We start from the raw sequence: 19,662 nt of genomic DNA, 5'->3' as shown, positions 1-19,662 counted from the left end.
ACCATTTTCTCGAATTATTTTCTCGGCTTCGTGGTCAAAAGCGTTTGTGCTTACTTTTGTTTTTAAATACTCTTCAAAACTGTGATAAAACTGAGGAAATGGAGCAAGGTATGGTTCCAACGGGGAGCATATAGGATCAAATGTGTCCGCGCTAATAACCACTAGGGAGCATAGATGCGAAAGTAAAACATTGAGTTCATTAAAAATCTTCATTGGGTCTGCATTATTGCTTTCGAACAACTTGTTTACTTTTTGCATCTGAAAATTAGGCAAATAGTAAAATCGGAATGTGTTGTCGGAGGTGTTCATTTTGCACTTTACTAGTAGATGACATTGGCCATGATGACAATTTTGGTACTAAAGACTGAAAGAAAACATGGCTTACCTCGTAAGGTGCTTACCTATTTTCCCAGTGGGGTGAGTAATAAGTGAATGTGTGATGACAGATTTGTGATAAAGTTAATAAAAACTCAATTTGTGCACTAAACACTATTTATTAGCTTTTTTTAAATTGGGTTCATTTTGGAAATTCGATACTAACAATTTGAAAAAAATTCGGTACCGGCTAATGGTTAAAAATCCACTTAATTTTATATGGCCTTCTGTAGGCCTTTTAGCGGAAGTAATCAAGTCACTTCTAAACAAAAAATAAGCCAGTTAATTTAAAGGTAGGCAATTAAATAAGTGCCCCTAATGGTGTGATAGTATTCATTACGGATTAATGCTTTCATTGACTTACTCTAAATACGAGGGTGGACCAATAAATGCCTTTGTTTGTAAATAGGTGTACTGCCCGAGTAATGTTGGCAATACTTTCGTACACCATGGTAAAGTTCCAGTCGGTTAACGAGTTGGTAAATAAGGTAGCGAAATTTTAACACGTTTTGGCAATTATAAATATAGCTCATTATCTAACAAAGACCATGTAAGAATTTCAAGCTTTGTACAAAAATTCAGAAAATTCATCAAAGTTTCAACAAAATTTCAAACTATTCAATCACGCATGGTCTTCTCCATACAAAGTATGTGCGGTGGCGAGAATGTAAATAGGGAAATACATTTTAGCGAATTTTGGCTATTTTTCTTTGTTTACAAAATTTATATTTTTTTTTTTATGAAAAATATATGACACTTTCTAAAAAAACATGTAAAATGAGATTTCCAACTTTGTAGAATAATTATAAACATTCGACGAATTTTTAAAGGTTAATGAAAATTTAAGCTTTTTAATCAGATTTTTTAAACTTTTTTGAGTACGCTTTGTAGGCCATTAAATTTAAAAATAACAAAGTGCAAATTTTAAGTAGCTAAGACTTACCGTTGAGTTTTGGCAATTTTTCGTTAGCGCAGTTTCGCATGTTCGACATTTTGTTATTTTTTTTTGTGGAGAAAATGAGCAACACCTACCTCAAAAAAAAAAACAAAAAAAATTGCCAAAATCTACATAAAATTTTTACACTGTCTTACTAAAATTGAATCGCTACAAACCAGTATGCAACTCAGAATATTTCTAAAAGCTCAAACAGACGGCAGCGTTAATCCGGATTAAGTCCGAGTTAATCCGGATTAACGCTGCCGCCTGTTTGAGCTTTTAGAAACATTCTGAGTTGCATATTGGTTTGTAGCCATTCATTAACTGCAGTTAATCCGGATTAACGCTGCCGTCTGTTTGAGCTTTAAGAAATCTAATTAAAAATACACAAAATTTTGATGAACATTTATCGAATTTTGCCAATTTTTATACGAAGTTTGAAATTTTGACTCACATGGTCTTTGTTAGATAGCGAGCTACACTTTCATAAAAACATAACAAACATTAAATAATCGAAAGGGAAATAGCCAAATAATGCTAAAATGTCGGAAATTTTTTTATAAGGAGCAAAATACACAACAGCACCAGCAGAAACACAAAAATTGCCAAAAATCAACGGTACGTCCCAGCTACTTCAAACTTGCACTTGGGTTACAAAACAGCATACCTGAACTGCATTTTAAAAATTTTGAAATTTTGATGAGATTCGTCGAATTTTTATAAATCTTGTACAAAGTTTAAAATTTTTACTTACATAATTTGCGTTAGATCTATATATATATCTATATAGTGGAGCTACAAATACTTTTATAAAAAAAAAAAAAATATAAACATTAAACAAAAAAAGAAAAATTCCCAATTTTTTTAAAATGTCGCGTACTTATTTGTGTGTCCGCCACTAGTGATGCACATAACCGAGGAACCGGAGCCGGAGAACCGGGTCCCTTAAAGAACCGACCGGCCCGGTTCTTTCAAGAACCGAAACTCGTTTGCAAAAGAACCGAAAAACGATTCCAAAGGAACTGAAACTCTATTCCAAAAGAACCTAAAGACGGTTCCGGAAGAACCGGAAAATGATCTAAGAATAATCGCAAAAAAAAACAATAAGTAAAAGGGACTGAAAAACCATTCCAAAGGACCCGAAAATGGATCCTACACATTGCAGTATGGGCAAAAAATTTATTGTTTTGGCATTAAGTCTACATATAAAGATATCAGCCAGAAATTTGGTTTAGATGTAAATATATTATAGAGTTCTGAGTTTACCTTCCAAATTTTATTCGAGGCCCTATATAATATAGCCTCCATATAGCCGATCTGACCGATTTACATTAACTTCGTTCAGCGAAGAGTGAAATTATTTATCCAGGGAAAGTGTGTACTATGTGGCTGGTTCGCGAATCATTAGCATAGCAATAATAACTGGGTCTGCATGGGCAGTAATAATTATCAATGCTCTGGTTCTCTAATTCCAAAAATTGGCTTTGCTGTGCTTTTTGATTTCATGTAGTTGATTCTGCTCTCCAATATACGGTAGAGGCATTAGATGTATCACTCATCTCATCATAAAATAAATTGTCGTTTGCAGATAATAAATATCAACACTGTCGAGATGGTAGCACCATTTACAGGGCAATTCTGGCAACTGCCTTTCAACTCACCACTGCTTTTCGAAAGACAAAAGTCTTTCGTAAGACAGTTGTCAATTTTGGTAACTGTTTTGAAAGCTCTTTACTGTTTTTCGAAAGACTAATTGAAAGATCAGCTAACGAGGGGGTCTTAGCGTTTGCTATTCGCCTTTTAGCATACATTTTTTTAAATTGTAAATTAAATCAAAAAAATAAAGAAAGTTAAATAAAAGGTTTCTAAAAATTAAATTAAACTAAAAAATATTTAAAAATAAAAAGTCGCAAAAATTTAATAAAAAAAATGTGGACTAAAAAAAAACAAAAAAAAATCGGTACGCCAGGGCTCGAACTCGGATTTCACGATTGGCACGGCTATGCCTTGCCCACTCGTCCACTGCGACTAATTTATATACAAGCGCTTTCTCTCAAAATAGTCCCTGCAGTGAAAACCCAAACCAGTTAGAAAAAATCCTAGTTCATAAACTAGTATGTGCCTTCCAGTTCGACATTTTTGAAGAACTTAAGCGTTCAGCGACATCTGCCTTTGAATTGCCAAAGCTTAAAATAAAACGCAATTAATTGCTTTTCTTACAAATGTCGGCTGTGGCGTCACGTGAAGACTACTGGTTCTGGGATCGCAGGTTCGAGGCCGCTTGGAGATGGTTAAGATTTTTAAAGTTAGATCAATGTAAGTAGGAATAATTATTTCAATTTAAATATAAATAACAAACTTAAGAATCAAGTTGCATTATAAAAAAAAAAAACAAATATATGGGAAGAAATACTTGTGCCATAAAAAAATAGATTAAAACAATTTTTTTTTGCTGAGGTTTAGTAAAGTTCTTGCTAAACGATTTTTGTTACACTTAAAAGGAATTCATACCAAGTACCCGCATTTTTCAATCGACCCTCGTGTATTCCAAAAAAATATTCAAGTGGCTTCTTTGTGGCTTGATTTTCTATTACTCTCATAACTAAATTACATTCACACATTATTAATTTCTACATTATTTTGCGATTTCTAAGGGTTCTCCTTTCCATATTGCTAAAAAAAAAACACACATATGTACCGATATGAACATATTGGCATGCCATACAAACATACATATGTACATCCATATATTGCCTTTAAGCAATTTTATTAGCGCAAAATAGTATGTATGAAATTAATTAGCAATTCTCCTTACTGTGCGAAGCAAATCAAGGGAAGTGCCAGGAAATTAATAGCTGTTGTCGATATAACCTCATTAAGAGGTCATTATTGTTTAGATCTCTGTTGGGTAAAAAATATACAAATATGGAGACATACATACATACATACATACATACATACATACAAATTGCCTGGCTCACCGATTCGCGCAAATAGAATTTTATCCAGAAAATTTGAAAATTTTTGATTACGCAAATGATTATTTAGTAGTAGTCATGGACACGCAAGAGTGAATCATTCGCACAAAAAGGAAATCTGACGTGCGCTTGTACATATGTATGCAGTGAAATTTGTTCACCTATATACTTAAATATGTTTAAAGATGCGTAAATGCACATTCAATCTGACGTACTATGGAAATTGAATTTACATTTCATTTTTCTCTCGTGTGGGTATGTATTTAGTATTTGTCTTAAATTTATAAACATTTAAATCTAAACAAAATCGTTTTATGAATAATACAAATCCATCATCGGGCAGCTCAAAAATGGACATTTGTAACTAAACAAGCATTGAAGCGATATTTCCTCAAATAATACATACTTCGGTAGTAGTCGCATTAACCCATTCTAATTCCGGATGCGGTTCAATCAAATCTGACCTTATTTAAATCGTCGGACAGTCGGTGATTGGAGTATCTATCATTCTACAGTGGGCTGCCAATCGTTTCGCAGCACTTTTGTGACAGACATAAAACTAGTCGTACTAAAATATACTCTATCACAATGCTTTTCTTTCTCTTTGTACGCTGTGAGAACGCTTTTCCCTATGGAACATACGTAACTATACGTAAGGACAAAATCGGACAAAAACCATGGGCTCCACCGACGTAACTGTAATTTCAAAAAACTCAAAGCTAGCAATATTTTTTGGTCGAGATCGGTCAAGTAGTTTCTGAGATACGCGTATATCATATATGTAAGTGGGCGGTGCCACCCCCATTTTTCTAAAATTTCTTGAAAAACCACTTTTTTGCTAAAGAGCGAATGTATATATCAATTTTGAATAAATATTGATGAACTCATTAGTCACACTGCTCAAAAAATCTGAAATTCCGGTACATACACACACATATTAATTGAAGGCCGTATTTAAGAAAGGTCGCCTAAATTCGACAATTTTTATGCGATTGCAATACATGAGATATCATTATATTTGAAAATAGATTTAATTTTAGATAGTACTCCATATTTTGAAATTCTAGGAATTATCGGTGGTCAAAATTTAAAAAAATATGAGAGAAATATGGGTCTTTTTTTAATTTACCCGATAAAAAATCCCAACAAGCCTAGTCCGACAATAGATTATTATACATATACAATTTCAAAGGCCTATATATCCTCTTCTCATATCATATTCGATCATTGAAATCGAATCAAAAATAGTCATTCAAAAACTGGTAAATTTACAAAATCCTTTTTTCTGACCTTAATCGACAGGTGGCGACCTTTAAATGACCTTTAAAAAATTTATAAAAATAGGCAATAATATTTCTCATAAAAACGAATAAAATTAGGGGGTCGGGTCTTGAAATTTCGAAAAAAAAAGCATTTTCGATGGAAACCCTAATGTATATATTCGTGAAGAATGCTGTAGAAAAATATTCCGCGCCAATATTTTATTAATTTTAAGTAATATGACTTTTAAGTTAGGGTGTGCGAGTAAACGCGTAAGCGCACTGTGTATGAAGCGACTGGACGTATACGTAAATTTTCATTCAAATACAATTTCGTGATGGAATCTTGTTCTTTATGCAAAACTAAAAATAATGCATTGTCTAGGATAAGTGTGCCACCATTTTCGACCAAAAACAAGTTTTTGTCGAAAAGTGTAACAACTCCCCTGCAGGAAATATATCTAACTATAAGCTAACTTTAAGTTGATTAGGAAGGAGCTAAGAGTCACTTATTATCTGTATATTTTCTTTGACAAAAGCTAACTATATTTATATGGCGATGGCCGCGAAATAGTCAAGGGTGATTTACCTCTGCATTTGATGTAACTAACTTGTAACTAGCTACTTTTGGACATAAAATATTAATAGGAAAAACAAAATATTATTTTTTTATTTTTTTATTTTTATTTACTTTATTTATTTTATTACATTTCATATTTGTTTCCATGTTCTGCTGTAGGTGGTCCCATATTCGAGCTTCGTCAGACATAACTTTAAAATGATAATATTAAATTTTGATCTTCCTTTTATTTGTCCTCAATTCGAAAAAGTATTTGCGAAGTGCAGGATATTTAAATAGAAACGTGTTTAAAGAAAACAATCTCGAGCTTTACTCCTGCATTATTTGTCAACTAGTTTCAAGTTAGCTTTTTGGTGCTAACTACAAGTTATATATTTTATAGAAATCCCGCAAAAAAGCTAACTACAAGTGGGCTATTATTTATGAATTGGTAATTTTTTTCTGCAGAGTCGTGATATTTTTTCGCATACATACATATGTACTTATGTGTATGTATGCTGTATGCGGGTGACGGTTTGGAATCAGGTTCCAAAAAGCTTTGATGTCTAGTCAGCACAGCGGAGAACATTCTTTTCTTTTACTGAATTCTTCAAAAACCGCTTAGGCAGTTATTTCGCCTATTAAAACGGCTGAAATGAAATTAAGAGGTCTTATAACAGCGCGTTGATCCGTAGTGGGAGCGTGGTAGGCAAGTTTTATTTTTTTGCAACTCTCTCCATTGAAACTTTTGCGGGTTTTTGAGGGACCTATAAAAAATAGTTAATTTCAAAAAAAATATTAAATGAACAACTGGGTAGTATTATTGGAAGTTTCTTGAAGAGAAACGGAGTTTTCGTATCGAAAAATATTGATTTTCAAGAGTTCTATACTATTTCTACGAAATTTTTTATTTTTTTTCATTTAAAATGCATGGGAAGTTTTGAACGCTTTGGGCGACCTCTAACTATTTGTCGATAAAAAAAAAACAGGTTTTTTTTCGTTATAGAACAAAATATCGACTTTACTTCTTTTTTACCACCCAAAAGTACCTTAATCGAAAAAGTCAGGTAATTCCGCCGGCTTCTTGAAAAGAGCATCTGATATTATTCTTAAAGTATATGGAAAATTAATTTCCTTCAATGGGTTAAACAAATTCACACGCAAATCCGCCACACAACAGGGGGCATTGCCCACGCACAAATCCCCTGTACTTTGCTGTAGGCGTGCCAATATGTTACAAACATAAAACACTTTTCGAATCATTCATTACCTATTCACACACATATTTAGAGCATGTGTTTGAAGGTGAATTGTTTTGAAAATTTGATAAGGGAAAATGTACCTACGGGTTATAAAAACCAAATCATTCGGCGCGTGTGCTCGGCGCAAGTGCATCGTTCGAAAGAATCGAACGGTGTGCTGAAAGACGAGTTTATTGCACTGTATGTACTTGTATGTAAATGAATACCAAAAATTTGAAATCGCAAAATTTTCACAAAATATTCAAAGCGTGCGATACGTTCAAAATTGCATATTTCGAAAGGTATGTATTTATTTGAATGGAAAAATCTTATAAAAATAAATAACTAGATCGCCAAACTAAAACAATGAACGTTGCGACGTTGTCAGCGTGTTTCACATCAAAGTCAGGGGCAGCTCGAATGAAAAGTGAATATCTTAATTTGCTATATGAATATTGAATTTTCTAAAGCGACGAAAAAATAATTGCGATATGTGTGTGTGATTTATGTGCGGTTAACATCAGTCGTTTATCGCGTGGATTTGCGAAAACTTTAGAACACGGCAGTCTCGCGTCGTAATAAAACGATTGCACTGACGTGATGCCGTTGTGGTGACATTGATGTGATGTGATGCGAGGCGCTGCGATGTGATGTGATGTGATGTGATGTGATGTGATGTGGCTGAGTAGATGTGAGTGTTTATATGTATGTGCGCATAGGCGTAGTGTGATTTGTTGCTTGATGTCGTCCATAAACAAGTGCTGGTCCTGGTGTGTGCACGTTGACTGTGACTTTGTGACCCTGAAATTTGACAGCATTTAATGCTTGTTGATGCGCTCATATAATCACTTTTATGAGTGTGGGTGTGTGTGTGTGTGTGTTTAAGTAACTCAAGACTAAATAAACAAAAGGCAGATTTTTAAAGAAAACTCATTTATGTACATATATTCCATTTCGTTGTATGTATGTATACTTTATTGACTAGTTTAGTTTTAGAAAATATAAATTGAACATTTTTACTCATACAAACATAAATAGTACAAATACAGTATAGTTAGTATAATGTTTTAAAAATACGGTAGACTGCGACGTACATATGTACATACATAAACAATGAGACAATAGACAATTGGTTAGGCGGCAAAATGTAGGAAGCAACACAATTTATAAATAAATAAAAAATATAATTTAAAAATCATTACTTTTGTATGTAGAAATAATATATTCGAACGCTTGCAGCCCACAACATCGTTTTATCGCTTTATCGCTTTATCGTTGGACCAGGTGGGAGTCTGGCTTCAGCAGCTTGGTGCACACTTTTAAATCATTTCCAGTGGAATATTGTTTTTGATAACCTGTGGATGAAGTACAACAATGGGTAAGTGAAAAATTCACGGCTTTGGTTTAAATACTATGCTAACATCCGCATAATTGAGCATGCGAAATTGCATAATTTTTGTTTAATTATGCAGGAGATCTAATTAACCGGAACTCTCTCAGTAGAGAAATTCGGGTTTGAGCTAGCAGCTTTGGATTTATGTGAATTCTTTATCAAATAATTCAAAATAATATTATAGTTAAAAAAACTAAAAACACGCTTTTATTACAACAAGAACTAAAAAGTATAAAATAATTTGTAGATATAGCGATTCCGTTTAAGAAGAATAGGAAGTTCCCTAACCTGATTTAATTTAACTGTTTTAAGTTAGCTAAAAATATGATTAAAGTGATTGACCCGTAGTTATAGTCAAAATAAAGTGCACTGTAAAGTTAGTTGCAGCTTTTTGGCATAACTTTCAATGGGGTATCTGTAAATTTTTGTACAATTGTACAATCTTTTAAATTGTATTGTCCTCGAGTTCTGAGCTAAGTTTGAAGTTTCAAGTCTGTAGCTCATCGGGAAGTTTGTTAAATATTGACATCAAAGTTCCAGGACATACAAAGATACATACATACATACAAGTGAAGTTAAATAAAAGCTTGTAATAAAATGGGTTGGCTTGCGTTCTTTTTTCACAAAAAAAAAACTTAAGAAAACCGTAGTAGAAAGCAGCGTACCAAATTTCTGAAGAACTGCGTACTGCTTAAAGGAAATTTGACATAAAAAATCATTTTCACAGGTTCTTCATTTTTGTTTTTTATATGGATTTTGTGCTTTTCTTGAGAGCTGTATACTAAGCTTTACAAGCAAGCACACAAGTTCGCCGTACACCCCCGAGTCTAAAGTACTTTTGCAAGGAAATTTCGAAAACCATTTTAGATGTGTAAACATTTTTGCTTTCGGTCAACCGTCATGCGTAAACAAAGACGTATTTAGAAGAAGCAAAAACGAAAAAAAAAATGTAATCCACTGTTCTAGCAACATTGCTTGTTGATATTTTTGGCACTAGTTTAGGTCCAGTTCGGGCCTATTTAGCTCAGCACTTTTTGGAAAAAAATTGGGGTCTAGTTGGAGACTAGTTTAGGACTTTTCGAGGCCTAGTTCGGTAAAAAAAAGTGGTAGATCTCAGGTTTTGGATCACACTTTGTACAAAAATTTAAAAAATTCTACAAGGTATCACCTAAATTGCAAACTTTTCAATTAGACTCTAAAAAAATCAATTTTATTATAACAAACTGCAAGATTGAAGTTGCTAAAAATTCCGTTGAGTTTTGGCGATTTTTTTCCATGACAGTGTAAAGCAGTTCCTTCCATATCAAGATATTTTTCGAACATACATTTTTTTGCAACCTTGCAGAGTGCTGCCTGCTTTTCTTTTTATCACATCACGATGCAGCGAACAAATGTGGCACGTTACAGAAACCGCTACTTGGGATTTGCCGATTATGAAAATTCTCAAGTAAATGTAAACAAGGCCTCAGAAGCTTTCGATGCACGGAAACTTGCTAATACTTTCATATAAATCGCCGTTTTTTAACTTTCTTGCTATTAATTCTTTTTATAAATCATATACTTTAAAATTTAACATAATGACGATTCCTGTCGAAAAATTTATTATTGAGAAAATTTGCTATTTTACAGTTTATTTTATCCTCCCATTCGGCTTTGTTTACTTGAGAAGTTTCATCGCCGCCGGGAATGCGGAATCTTGTATTATATTATTCTTGTTACCATATAGTGTTTAGTGTTGGACAATTTTGGCTCTTAAAATTAAGAAAATTATGTCGAGCAAATATAAAACTAGGAACTCAAAAATGCGAATATGAGGTAGATTTCAGACCTTGTGTGGTAAATGTGGTAGATGCTCAAAAAAGTCGCAGATCTACCACAATGTGGTAGAAGTCCGATCACTGGGCCTAACATACTTACTAGAGAAAAGTGCTATCTCTCATAGTCGGTGAAAAAACAAAAAGCCGCAATTAACTAAAAATCCAGAATTTACTCTTTGGTTGATTATGATGCATTTAATATAATTATAAGTCCCCACAAAGGTTGCTGCAATAAAAAAATTTAATTATTTAAGGCTTTTTTGCATTTCAGCGACCTTTTCTATAATAAGGTGACGAAGTGTATGTATATTAGGGTGGTCCTTAAAAGTAGGGAGCAAATTTGTCACATACAAATTTTGGTCCCGATTGAAGAAGGTTAAAACGTGTCGCACAGGGGGCAAAGTTCAGATTCCTTTATGGAGATTAAAAAAAATTAAAGTTATAATTTTTTTCGTCTAATACCAAAAATCGATGCTATCATTGCCGAAGATATCACATATAAATTTTGGTCCCGATTGAAGTCGGTTAAGTTGTGTCGTATAGGAGTCAAAGTTCAGATTACAATACGACGACGTCTTAACGGACTTCAATCGGGACTAAAATTCATATCTGATATCCTCGACTTTAGTATTAGCCGTGTTTTATTTGTCTAGAAATTTAAGCTATTAGCTTATTTTGTACCCAGCATAATTATATTGGCTTATGAAAAGCTATCTTGGCTTGTATATTGAACAAGAGGCATTGCCATTCAGCATCAGAAATTTTCTCCTTCAGCCAATCAGAAAGAGGCAAAAACTTACTTTGACACTATTTGCAGTCAAACAACTGTCAAAATTAGGCTAACATAGGAAATAAGCTAATTTCGTTTTATATGACCAAGATTTAGCTATTTGCTTGTGATGGTTGAATCAAACGTGCCTATTATCGATTTTGGGCATTAAATGAGTCTATAGAGGCATCTGGTCTTTGACCCCTTTGCGACACGCCTTAACCGTCTCCAATGGGGACCAAAATTTATATGTGATATCTATGAAAGTGGTGTTACCGATTGAAGGGGCGAGACTGAAAAAGATCGTTCATTCGACCTTAAGGACCACTCTAATTACAACAAGCAAAAAATTATAGCCACACCACATTTTGACAAGTTTTAACATATTATTTTTTTTGAAGTGAAACTTCTTTAGCGGCGGTTGGTTGGTTGGGAGTAAATTGGCAAATTCAGCGGAAATTGCACACGGATCTGGTTGGGACGGAAATGATGCCACGGAAGTGATGCAACGGAAATGGTGCGACGGAAATGATTGGGCCTGAAACAAGTACTTCTTTATATGCATTCACATAGCATATGGTATAAAGCATATGGTATAAATTTAACAAAAATTAGCTAACAAAAAGTTTAAGAATAACACTTAGAAAAAGACCAATACAAGAATGAAAGTAAAGGTGACTACGTACATAAATGAAGAATAGGATAAAGGTAAAGGTAAAAATAAGAACAAAAACAAAGATGCGTAAAGATAAAGCCAAAAATGAAGACCAAGGTAAATCTAAACACTTTACTTATATATATACATATAAGGGCAAAGGTGAAGGGGAATATGTAGATGAGGAAAATGATGAACATAGAAGTAAAGACAAAGAGGAGGATGAGGATACCGATAAAAGCAAAGATGAATATAGGGGAAAAAAGATTAAAATAGAGGTAATTAAAGAGGAAAGGATATAGAGAGAGACACAGGGACTCAATCTGGGAACTATTTTTGGATTTTAGAGATTTTCGGGATTCTCGAGACCTATCGATAAAATAATCGATATTTTTATCGGTTTTGTTATCGATATTTATCGATTTGTTATCGATATTAACCGATTTTGTTATCGAAATTCATCGATTTTGTTATCGATAATTATCGATTTTGTTATCGATATTTATCGATTTTTTATCGATAATTATCGATTTTTTTATCGATATTTACCGACTTTGTTAGCGATATTAATCGATTTTGTTATCGATATTTGTCGATTTTGCTATCGATATTTATCGATTTCGTTATCGATATTTATCGAATTTGTTATCGATATTTATCGATTTTGTCATCGATATTTATCGATTTTGTTATCGATATTTATCGATTTTGTTATCGAGATTTATCGGTTTTGTTATCGATATTTTTATCGATTTTCTAATCGATTTAGCTACCAATGGTATTATCGATGTTGCTATTGAAATTTTTATCGAATTTGTCATCAATTTTGGTATCGGTATTTTGATGGACGTTATAATCGCTTTTCTTATCGATAGAGTATAATGATAAAAATGAAGATAATGGAAAAGAGAATAACATGAATGTTATTAAAACGAACAGTGGTAGAGGTAGGGATCTACATTGATAGAAAAAAAGCGAAAAAATATAACCTTAAGCAAAAGCAGATGTGTGTATGTATAGATAGATAAGTAACGTAAGTTTCACTTCTACAGTGTGGCCTAGGCGCACTTACTTTTTGTTATTTACTTTTGGTTATTTTTATATAAAAATATAGTTCGTTCTTTAACAAAACCCGTGTAAATCCAAGTTTCAAGCTTTGTGCAAAAGTAAAAAAAAATCAACAAACTTTCGTAAAAATGTCGAGCATTCTAAGTAGATTTCCAAGAAGTATTTTGACTATGTAAGTTTGTAGCCCATTTGATTCTAGTAAAATAAAGTACAAGTTTCAAATGGCTAAAAACTATAATTTATTTTTAAACTTTTTTGTCCCATTTTCTTCCATATAACAAATATTATTTTTATATGGAAGAAAACCGTTCGGCACAAAAAAAGAATTCAGTGGGCTACAAAACTCCACACTCATAATCTTTCTAGGAAATCTATTTGATAAAGCTCGAAATTTTTATGAAAGTTTGTTGAATCTTGAATCGAAAAAGTTACCAAATCGAAAAATATGTTACCAAATAACCAAATTTGATAAATAAAGAAAAAAATTACCAATTTTGGTAAAAAATTACCAAAGCGGCAACGCTGCACCTGACTGAAACACATCCTTTCATGTAGATTTTTTGATGCGGAATTTAAATCCGGCCGCAGATTTGCTTAAAGTGCCAAAAACTCGGCTTTTGGCGATATTTGAGATTATGTTATGAAAACAAGTTTTTTTTTCTCATTTCTACTTAAGCTATTATTTGATACTACTCTATCTCTTTAAAATTCATTTTCGTTTGTTATGACTCGATTTTTTCTTTTCGATATTTACCAGCTTTAATGTGCAGTAAACTACAATAGCGATGATGACTTATACGACTGGTATATCTCGAGAAAAAAAATCTAATCGCAACAAATGATTTAAGCAGAAAGAAGTTTGTTCTTCTCATAATATAGCCTCAAAATTCTGAAAACACGATCCATTCAGCTAAAAATTTTGATGTGTCAGCACCAAAAAAATTTACAAGAAGCGATATTTTTAAACAAGCAAAAAAAATAAATAATAATGAAGGTTATTTAATTTAGCTCAAGACCCCGAGAAAGCGTACCGCAACCCACAGTTTGAAAACCATTGCCCTAGATGATAAGGACGACGTCGTCGGGGCTGGGAAAGTTAAGAATACCAGCTCCTACAGCTGCCAAGCGGAGGAATTTAATTTCGGTGTTGGGTTCGTGGTGGGTCAGAGACGTAATTGTCAAGTATTGTCGTTAACCGAAGTATACGAGCATCTCGCCGAAATCTGCATCAAAGTGAGATTTTAAAACAGATACACAGTGGGAAATATCGGAACAAATTCTAGCCCCGGCGCTATTATAAACGTTTGGGTGTATTTTTTTTAAATTTTTTTTAAATACCTTTTAGTTAACCCCACCTCAAGAAAAAAAAAAATTCTCTGACCGGGATTGGTGAAACAATGATTTACGCTTTTTTATCAGTGAGTAGTGAGGCTTTTTTTGTGCGGTAAGGTTGATGAGAATTTTTTCCGATATTTCACACTGTGGGATCCCCCGATGGAACAGAAGAACGAGACGACCAAATGCCAACCGTCAAGCCAAAAAAAATCGTGCTAGGAGACTATAATTTCATGTAGGGCTAGATGTGACTTTTGGCTCAACGGTCGAAAAATTAGCCTCCACAACGAAACTTGCGCGTTGTGTTTCAAATGAACCAAGATCGAAGAAAACTGCAATCGAAAAATTCGGCTTTCATTGTAGTGCTTTTGGCGAAGTCTGCAATAGAGCGATAGAGGCTAGCAAAGATCGAAAATTCTTCTTCTTTACGCACAAGAAGGGCGCCGAAAATACTGCCAGGATATTGGAGACTTACAGAAGGTGTTAAACGAAGGGGGGAAATGCTTCAAGATAAGAAAAGCCAACTGGTAACTGTCGCCTGGAGCAGGCATAGCTTATGAAGGAAACACTTATACACCCAGAGCTGGGTCGTAATGATTCCTTTAGGAATTAAATTACTCCCAATTACAGATTACAAGGAATTGGAATTAGGAATCAATTCCTTTAGTCCACAGCAAAGGAATCGATTACTTTTTCAATTCCTTGAAGTAATTTCAAATGTATTTTTTTTTTCTTTAATTCCATTACAAGGAATTCCATATTGTAATTGGAATAAATTACGTGCTAGTAATGTAGTTTTTTTTCCAATTCCTTTGAAAGGAATTGAAAATGTAATTGATTTTTTTTTCAATTCCATTACCTGGAATTGCAAGAGTACTTTAGTTTTTTCAATTACTCAAAGGAATTGTAAAAGTAATCGAGAAACTGAAAGTTCATTCACGAATGTACAATGTGGAATTTTTGTTGTGGTCAAAAATTAAAATCGAAAGCAGACATTGGACATCTTCTATGTATATCTATATATATAAAAAAGTTGTGTTCGTATGTCACGGTCATCAAAACCCGAGAACGGCTGAACCGATTTGAATAATTTTTTTGTATTATTCGGTATAATACCAGAACCAATGGTTTCGCATAAATTTTGAGGGTTGCCACCTATTTTAAAATTTTTAAACCCATTATATTGATAAAATTAACGAATTTTTAAAATATGGGTATCAAGTTAAAGAGGTTTAAGAAAGATAACTGCTGGAAGTATTTTTGACGAGGGTTGCCACCTATTTGAAAATTTAAACTCAGTCAAATTGTTAAAAAAATTAAAATATTGCCATGTGGGTTTCAAACTAAAAAGTTTTAAGAAGGCTTACTGCCGAAAATATGTTTGAGGAGGGTTGCCATCTGTTTGAAAATTTAACTAAATTACATTGATAAAATAAATAAAATATTCCAGTTTGGGTATCAAATTAAAGAGGTTTAAGAAAGATAACAGTTGGAAATATTTTTGAGGGGGGCTGCCAGCTATTTGGAAATTGTAACTCAGTTAAATTGATAAAGTAAATGAAATGTTGGCAAGTGGGTGTCAAACTAAAGAGTTTTAAAAAGGTTTACAGTCTACCATGAACACTTCCAGAAATATGCAATATGAAAAGTTCGATTTATATGGGAGGTGCCACGCCCCATTCTCAAACCACACAACTTTTCTCCATGAGTATGGAATTGGTCTTATATATGTATATATCACCACACCCAGTTCTAGTCCTCTACCACAAATATATGCAGTTTGAAAAACTCGGTTTGTATGGGAGGTGCCACGTCCCCTTTCTATAATAATAATAATAGATTGGCGCTTACACATATGTTAGTGTTTGGCTGAGCTTCTCCTCCGCTTTGTGGCGTGCGCCTTGATGTTGTCACACAGCGCGGGGACCTACAGTTTTACGCCGACTCCGAACGGCGATTGTATTTTTTGTGANTCCCCTTTCTATAATAATAATAATAGATTGGCGCTTACACATATGTTAGTGTTTGGCTGAGCTTCTCCTCCGCTTTGTGGCGTGCGCCTTGATGTTGTCACACAGCGCGGGGACCTACAGTTTTACGCCGACTCCGAACGGCGATTGTATTTTTTGTGAGAAGCTGTTTTTCATGGCAGAAATACAGTCGGAGGTTTGCCATTGCCTGCCGATGGACGACCGCTGTTAAGAAAAAACTTTTTTTTTCTATATTTTTGCGATGTTGCTTTGACCAGGGTTTGAACCCTGGTGCTGCGGAGTGGAAGCGCGCACTGCTTACCAATACACCACAGCGGCCCCCTTTCTATATCGAAACATTTTTTTAACCTATAACCATCCTTGGAAAGGCTGCAGTCGATTCCGAAATTTCAAAAAAATCGGTACGGCCTTTCTCGAGCTTTGCGAACAGAAAAAAACGCCTTTCAAAATATATATTAGTATAGACTAGCCAACATCTGCTTGTTTCGCGGCTTAAAACACTGCTACCGATGAAAATCGATGGATAAATAACCAAGTTTGCAAGGGTTAAGTGAAAGTCCAATAATTTTTTTGTAGGAAATACTATAAGGAAATAATGTTACCCATACGCCATATCGTACATGACCGTATGACCATGTTAAAGTCTGAATTTTTTTCATTCGCAATGAAAACTTAAAATGAAAATAACTTGACTAAATGACCTTATCTAAAGAAACTGTATAAAGATCCCTAACATACTACTTAAAATTAATTTTACGTCTCTCGGCGGTTTTTGTGTAATTTTACCGTCGTTACAGTGTTATCATCAAAATTTAGCCATAGCAATAGAATTTGTTTATAAAACTCTTAGGAGGTAGGATCTCCAGTCCCACAGGGCTCATAATTCAAGCGGACTCTATCCTCATTTGTAACGCAGGATACCAGTAAGAGTACTTCAAAGGCCCCAGAAGGCACGCCATTTTGGGTAGAATTAAGGGTGCCATAATATACACAATTAACTCTGCATTTTTATAGATACGCAGGTATTAGTCCAAGAGAACAGCAGTGCCCAAGGCAGCAACGTTTATGGGTCGCGGTAGGATCTGGAAAACTTAACCGTTACCCTATAAACTGAACAGCTACTGTTTAAGCTATTCAGTTTTCTTAAAGTCCAATTAGTAATACTACTTAGGTATAAGTTGTTTATTCAAGGCAGTTAGCAATCAAGAAATTTAACAAAGCTATTGCAATTCAACAGTAAACAATTTTTTTGTTTTATAAAGTTTTTGATTACTTTTTAGATTACTTTGAGGAATGGAATTGGAAAAAAATCAATTACATTTTCAGTTGCTTTCAAAGGAATTGGAAAAAAATTACATTTTCAATTCCTTTCAAAGGAATTGAAATAAAAGAAATTACATTACTAGCACGTAATTTATTCCAATTACAATATGAAATTCCTTGTAATGGAATTAAAGAAAAAAACAATCCCATTTGAAATTACTTCAAGGAATTGATAAAGTAATCGATTCCTTTGCTGTGAACTAAAGGCATTGAATCCTAATTACAATTACTGAGGAATGTAAATGTAATTGTAATGTAATTGCATTTACCCAGCTCTGTATATACCTTGCTGAAGAGTCACTCTTTCCTCAGGTTATACAATCTAGATGCCTATTTATAATGGTGATTTCTTAGAATAACTGCTAGTGGCAAGTTTAGATGATCTTTCTGATGATATCAACTACTATTATTTTAAAGCTTAGAATTTGAATACTTAAACAAATTTTCCTTCGCAGACTTAAATTAGGGATACGAATTCCCTTATAAACATTGATTACTATTTTAAATAAGTTCATTGCAATATACATACATATGCACATTAGCCTGTATCGGAAAAACTGTCGCAATACATCCCCGAGTCTGAAGTACTTTTGCAAGGCAATTTTTTTTTAGCCGAACGAAGGGTCCTTTTTTTAATTTTTCGTCATATCATTTTCATTTGTAGCCGGGTTTTAAAGTACGGTAAATCGATGTTCTTGTCGAAAAGAAAACTTTTTTGTTCCAAATTTCATTGATCTCGAGTATCCCGTTCTAGTACTTACCCACCAGACCTCAGTACCTACCACCGCAACGTACCTCCCTGCTGCCAGTAAATCACCTCAAGCTCACCAAACATCATTAAACTTTCGCTAAGATAGTATTTTAATTATTCCTGTAGAACTATTTAAAAGAAAAATATTGCCGAATGTTATCGAAAAAATATTTTTTTCCCGAATTTGCTTTGCAAAAAAACTACTTTAGACTTAGAGGTGTACGTCAACCTATTTTTTGTTTGCTAGTAAGGTGGTATGGTCTAATGTACATACATATTATATGAATCTTATTTACCTCTGCACACATTCCTTTATAGATTTCATCTGTGTCCCAGGGACCTCTTTCCGGCAGTTTTATATCTCGTCTCCTCAATTCTTGCACACAATCGGTCAAATCGAATATGGGCAGTGGATCAATGCGAGCCTTAGCCACCTTTGCGGTCAAATACTCAACGTAATGTGTGCTGAAAAGATCAATAGAAAAATTTCAGGTGAGTTCAGACATAGAAATTTTATGAGTTACATAAATCTACATGCACGTATACTTATAAATTAGAGCTAAGGATTAGGGTTGCTTCGCACACTCACCGACATAGTCCGGCATGCTTATTGGGCACTTCGCCATTGCATACTGTGTCCACCAGTCCAGTGGGTGTCTCCTTTTGCAAGGCAATTGGGCAACGCGCCATCTTCGGCGATGATGTTGATGCTTCCTCTGAGTCTGCATTAGGCTGCTCTCTAGGGTCTTCATCATAGGGCACATTATTCTGTTTAAGCAACATTTGCAATTGTATTGGCAACTTGTCGCGCAAATAGAAGAGACAATTGCGCGGATGATGCGCATGCAGGCCCAATTTGGCGCAGTAGGAGGAAATAGAGCATTTGGCGCCCATCATGAAAGGTTTGCCACAACCATAGCAAAACTCGTACTTGCATTGAGTGCAAGTGAAATGCATACAACCGCCTCTGAAAGCAGACAAGAAAGAAAAGGGTTTTGATTTTTTTTTTTTTGTGTTTTGTAGCGGCATATCACTCCACAAACCTGGCCAGCGAGTATCTGAATTTGCACTTCGGACAGTCGATGCCGTGTTGCGCCAAATGCTCTTGCACGCCTTGTGCCTGCACTTCGGGATCATTTGCCTCCTTCCATTCTTTGAATTGTTCGCACGTTATGCCCTCGTGTTGTTTCTCCCACTGCGCGTGAAATATC

At 34.2% G+C, this 19,662-nt stretch overlaps 3 protein-coding genes across 3 annotated transcripts in view; 2 read left to right on the top strand and 1 right to left on the bottom strand.

Annotated features, from left to right (window-relative positions):
* Positions 1-11,873, top strand: part of meng (serine/threonine-protein kinase meng-po) — an 82,135-nt gene extending 70,262 nt beyond the window's left edge. Inside the window, exons 2-3 of the transcript XR_001847769.1 lie at positions 8,589-8,727; positions 11,730-11,873. The gene's annotated coding sequence lies outside the window, so the exon portion shown is untranslated. The remainder of the gene's footprint in view (positions 1-8,588; positions 8,728-11,729) is intronic.
* Positions 8,622-19,662, bottom strand: part of LUBEL (Linear Ubiquitin E3 ligase) — a 38,247-nt gene continuing 27,206 nt past the window's right edge. The window contains exons 17-20 of the mRNA XM_017618140.1: positions 19,495-19,646; positions 19,041-19,418; positions 18,748-18,916; positions 8,622-8,704 (exon numbers count right to left, since the gene is read on the bottom strand). Of these exons, the coding sequence (XP_017473629.1) occupies positions 8,669-8,704; positions 18,748-18,916; positions 19,041-19,418; positions 19,495-19,646 (735 nt within the window). The 3' untranslated portion in view covers positions 8,622-8,668. The remainder of the gene's footprint in view (positions 8,705-18,747; positions 18,917-19,040; positions 19,419-19,494; positions 19,647-19,662) is intronic.
* LOC108364486 (uncharacterized protein KIAA0513) overlaps positions 18,868-19,662 on the top strand; it is a 187,505-nt gene continuing 186,710 nt past the window's right edge. Inside the window, exon 1 of the transcript XR_001847766.1 lies at positions 18,868-18,943. The gene's annotated coding sequence lies outside the window, so the exon portion shown is untranslated. The remainder of the gene's footprint in view (positions 18,944-19,662) is intronic.

This window comes from Rhagoletis zephyria, unplaced genomic scaffold, assembly GCF_001687245.7.
Source record: "Rhagoletis zephyria isolate East Lansing unplaced genomic scaffold, Rhagoletis_zephyria_1.1 Rzeph_scaffold_00033, whole genome shotgun sequence".
In the NCBI taxonomy this organism is placed as follows: Eukaryota; Metazoa; Arthropoda; class Insecta; order Diptera; family Tephritidae; genus Rhagoletis; species Rhagoletis zephyria.
The sequence above is the reverse complement of the archived record's forward strand: the minus strand, read 5'-3'. Positions and strand labels throughout refer to the sequence as shown.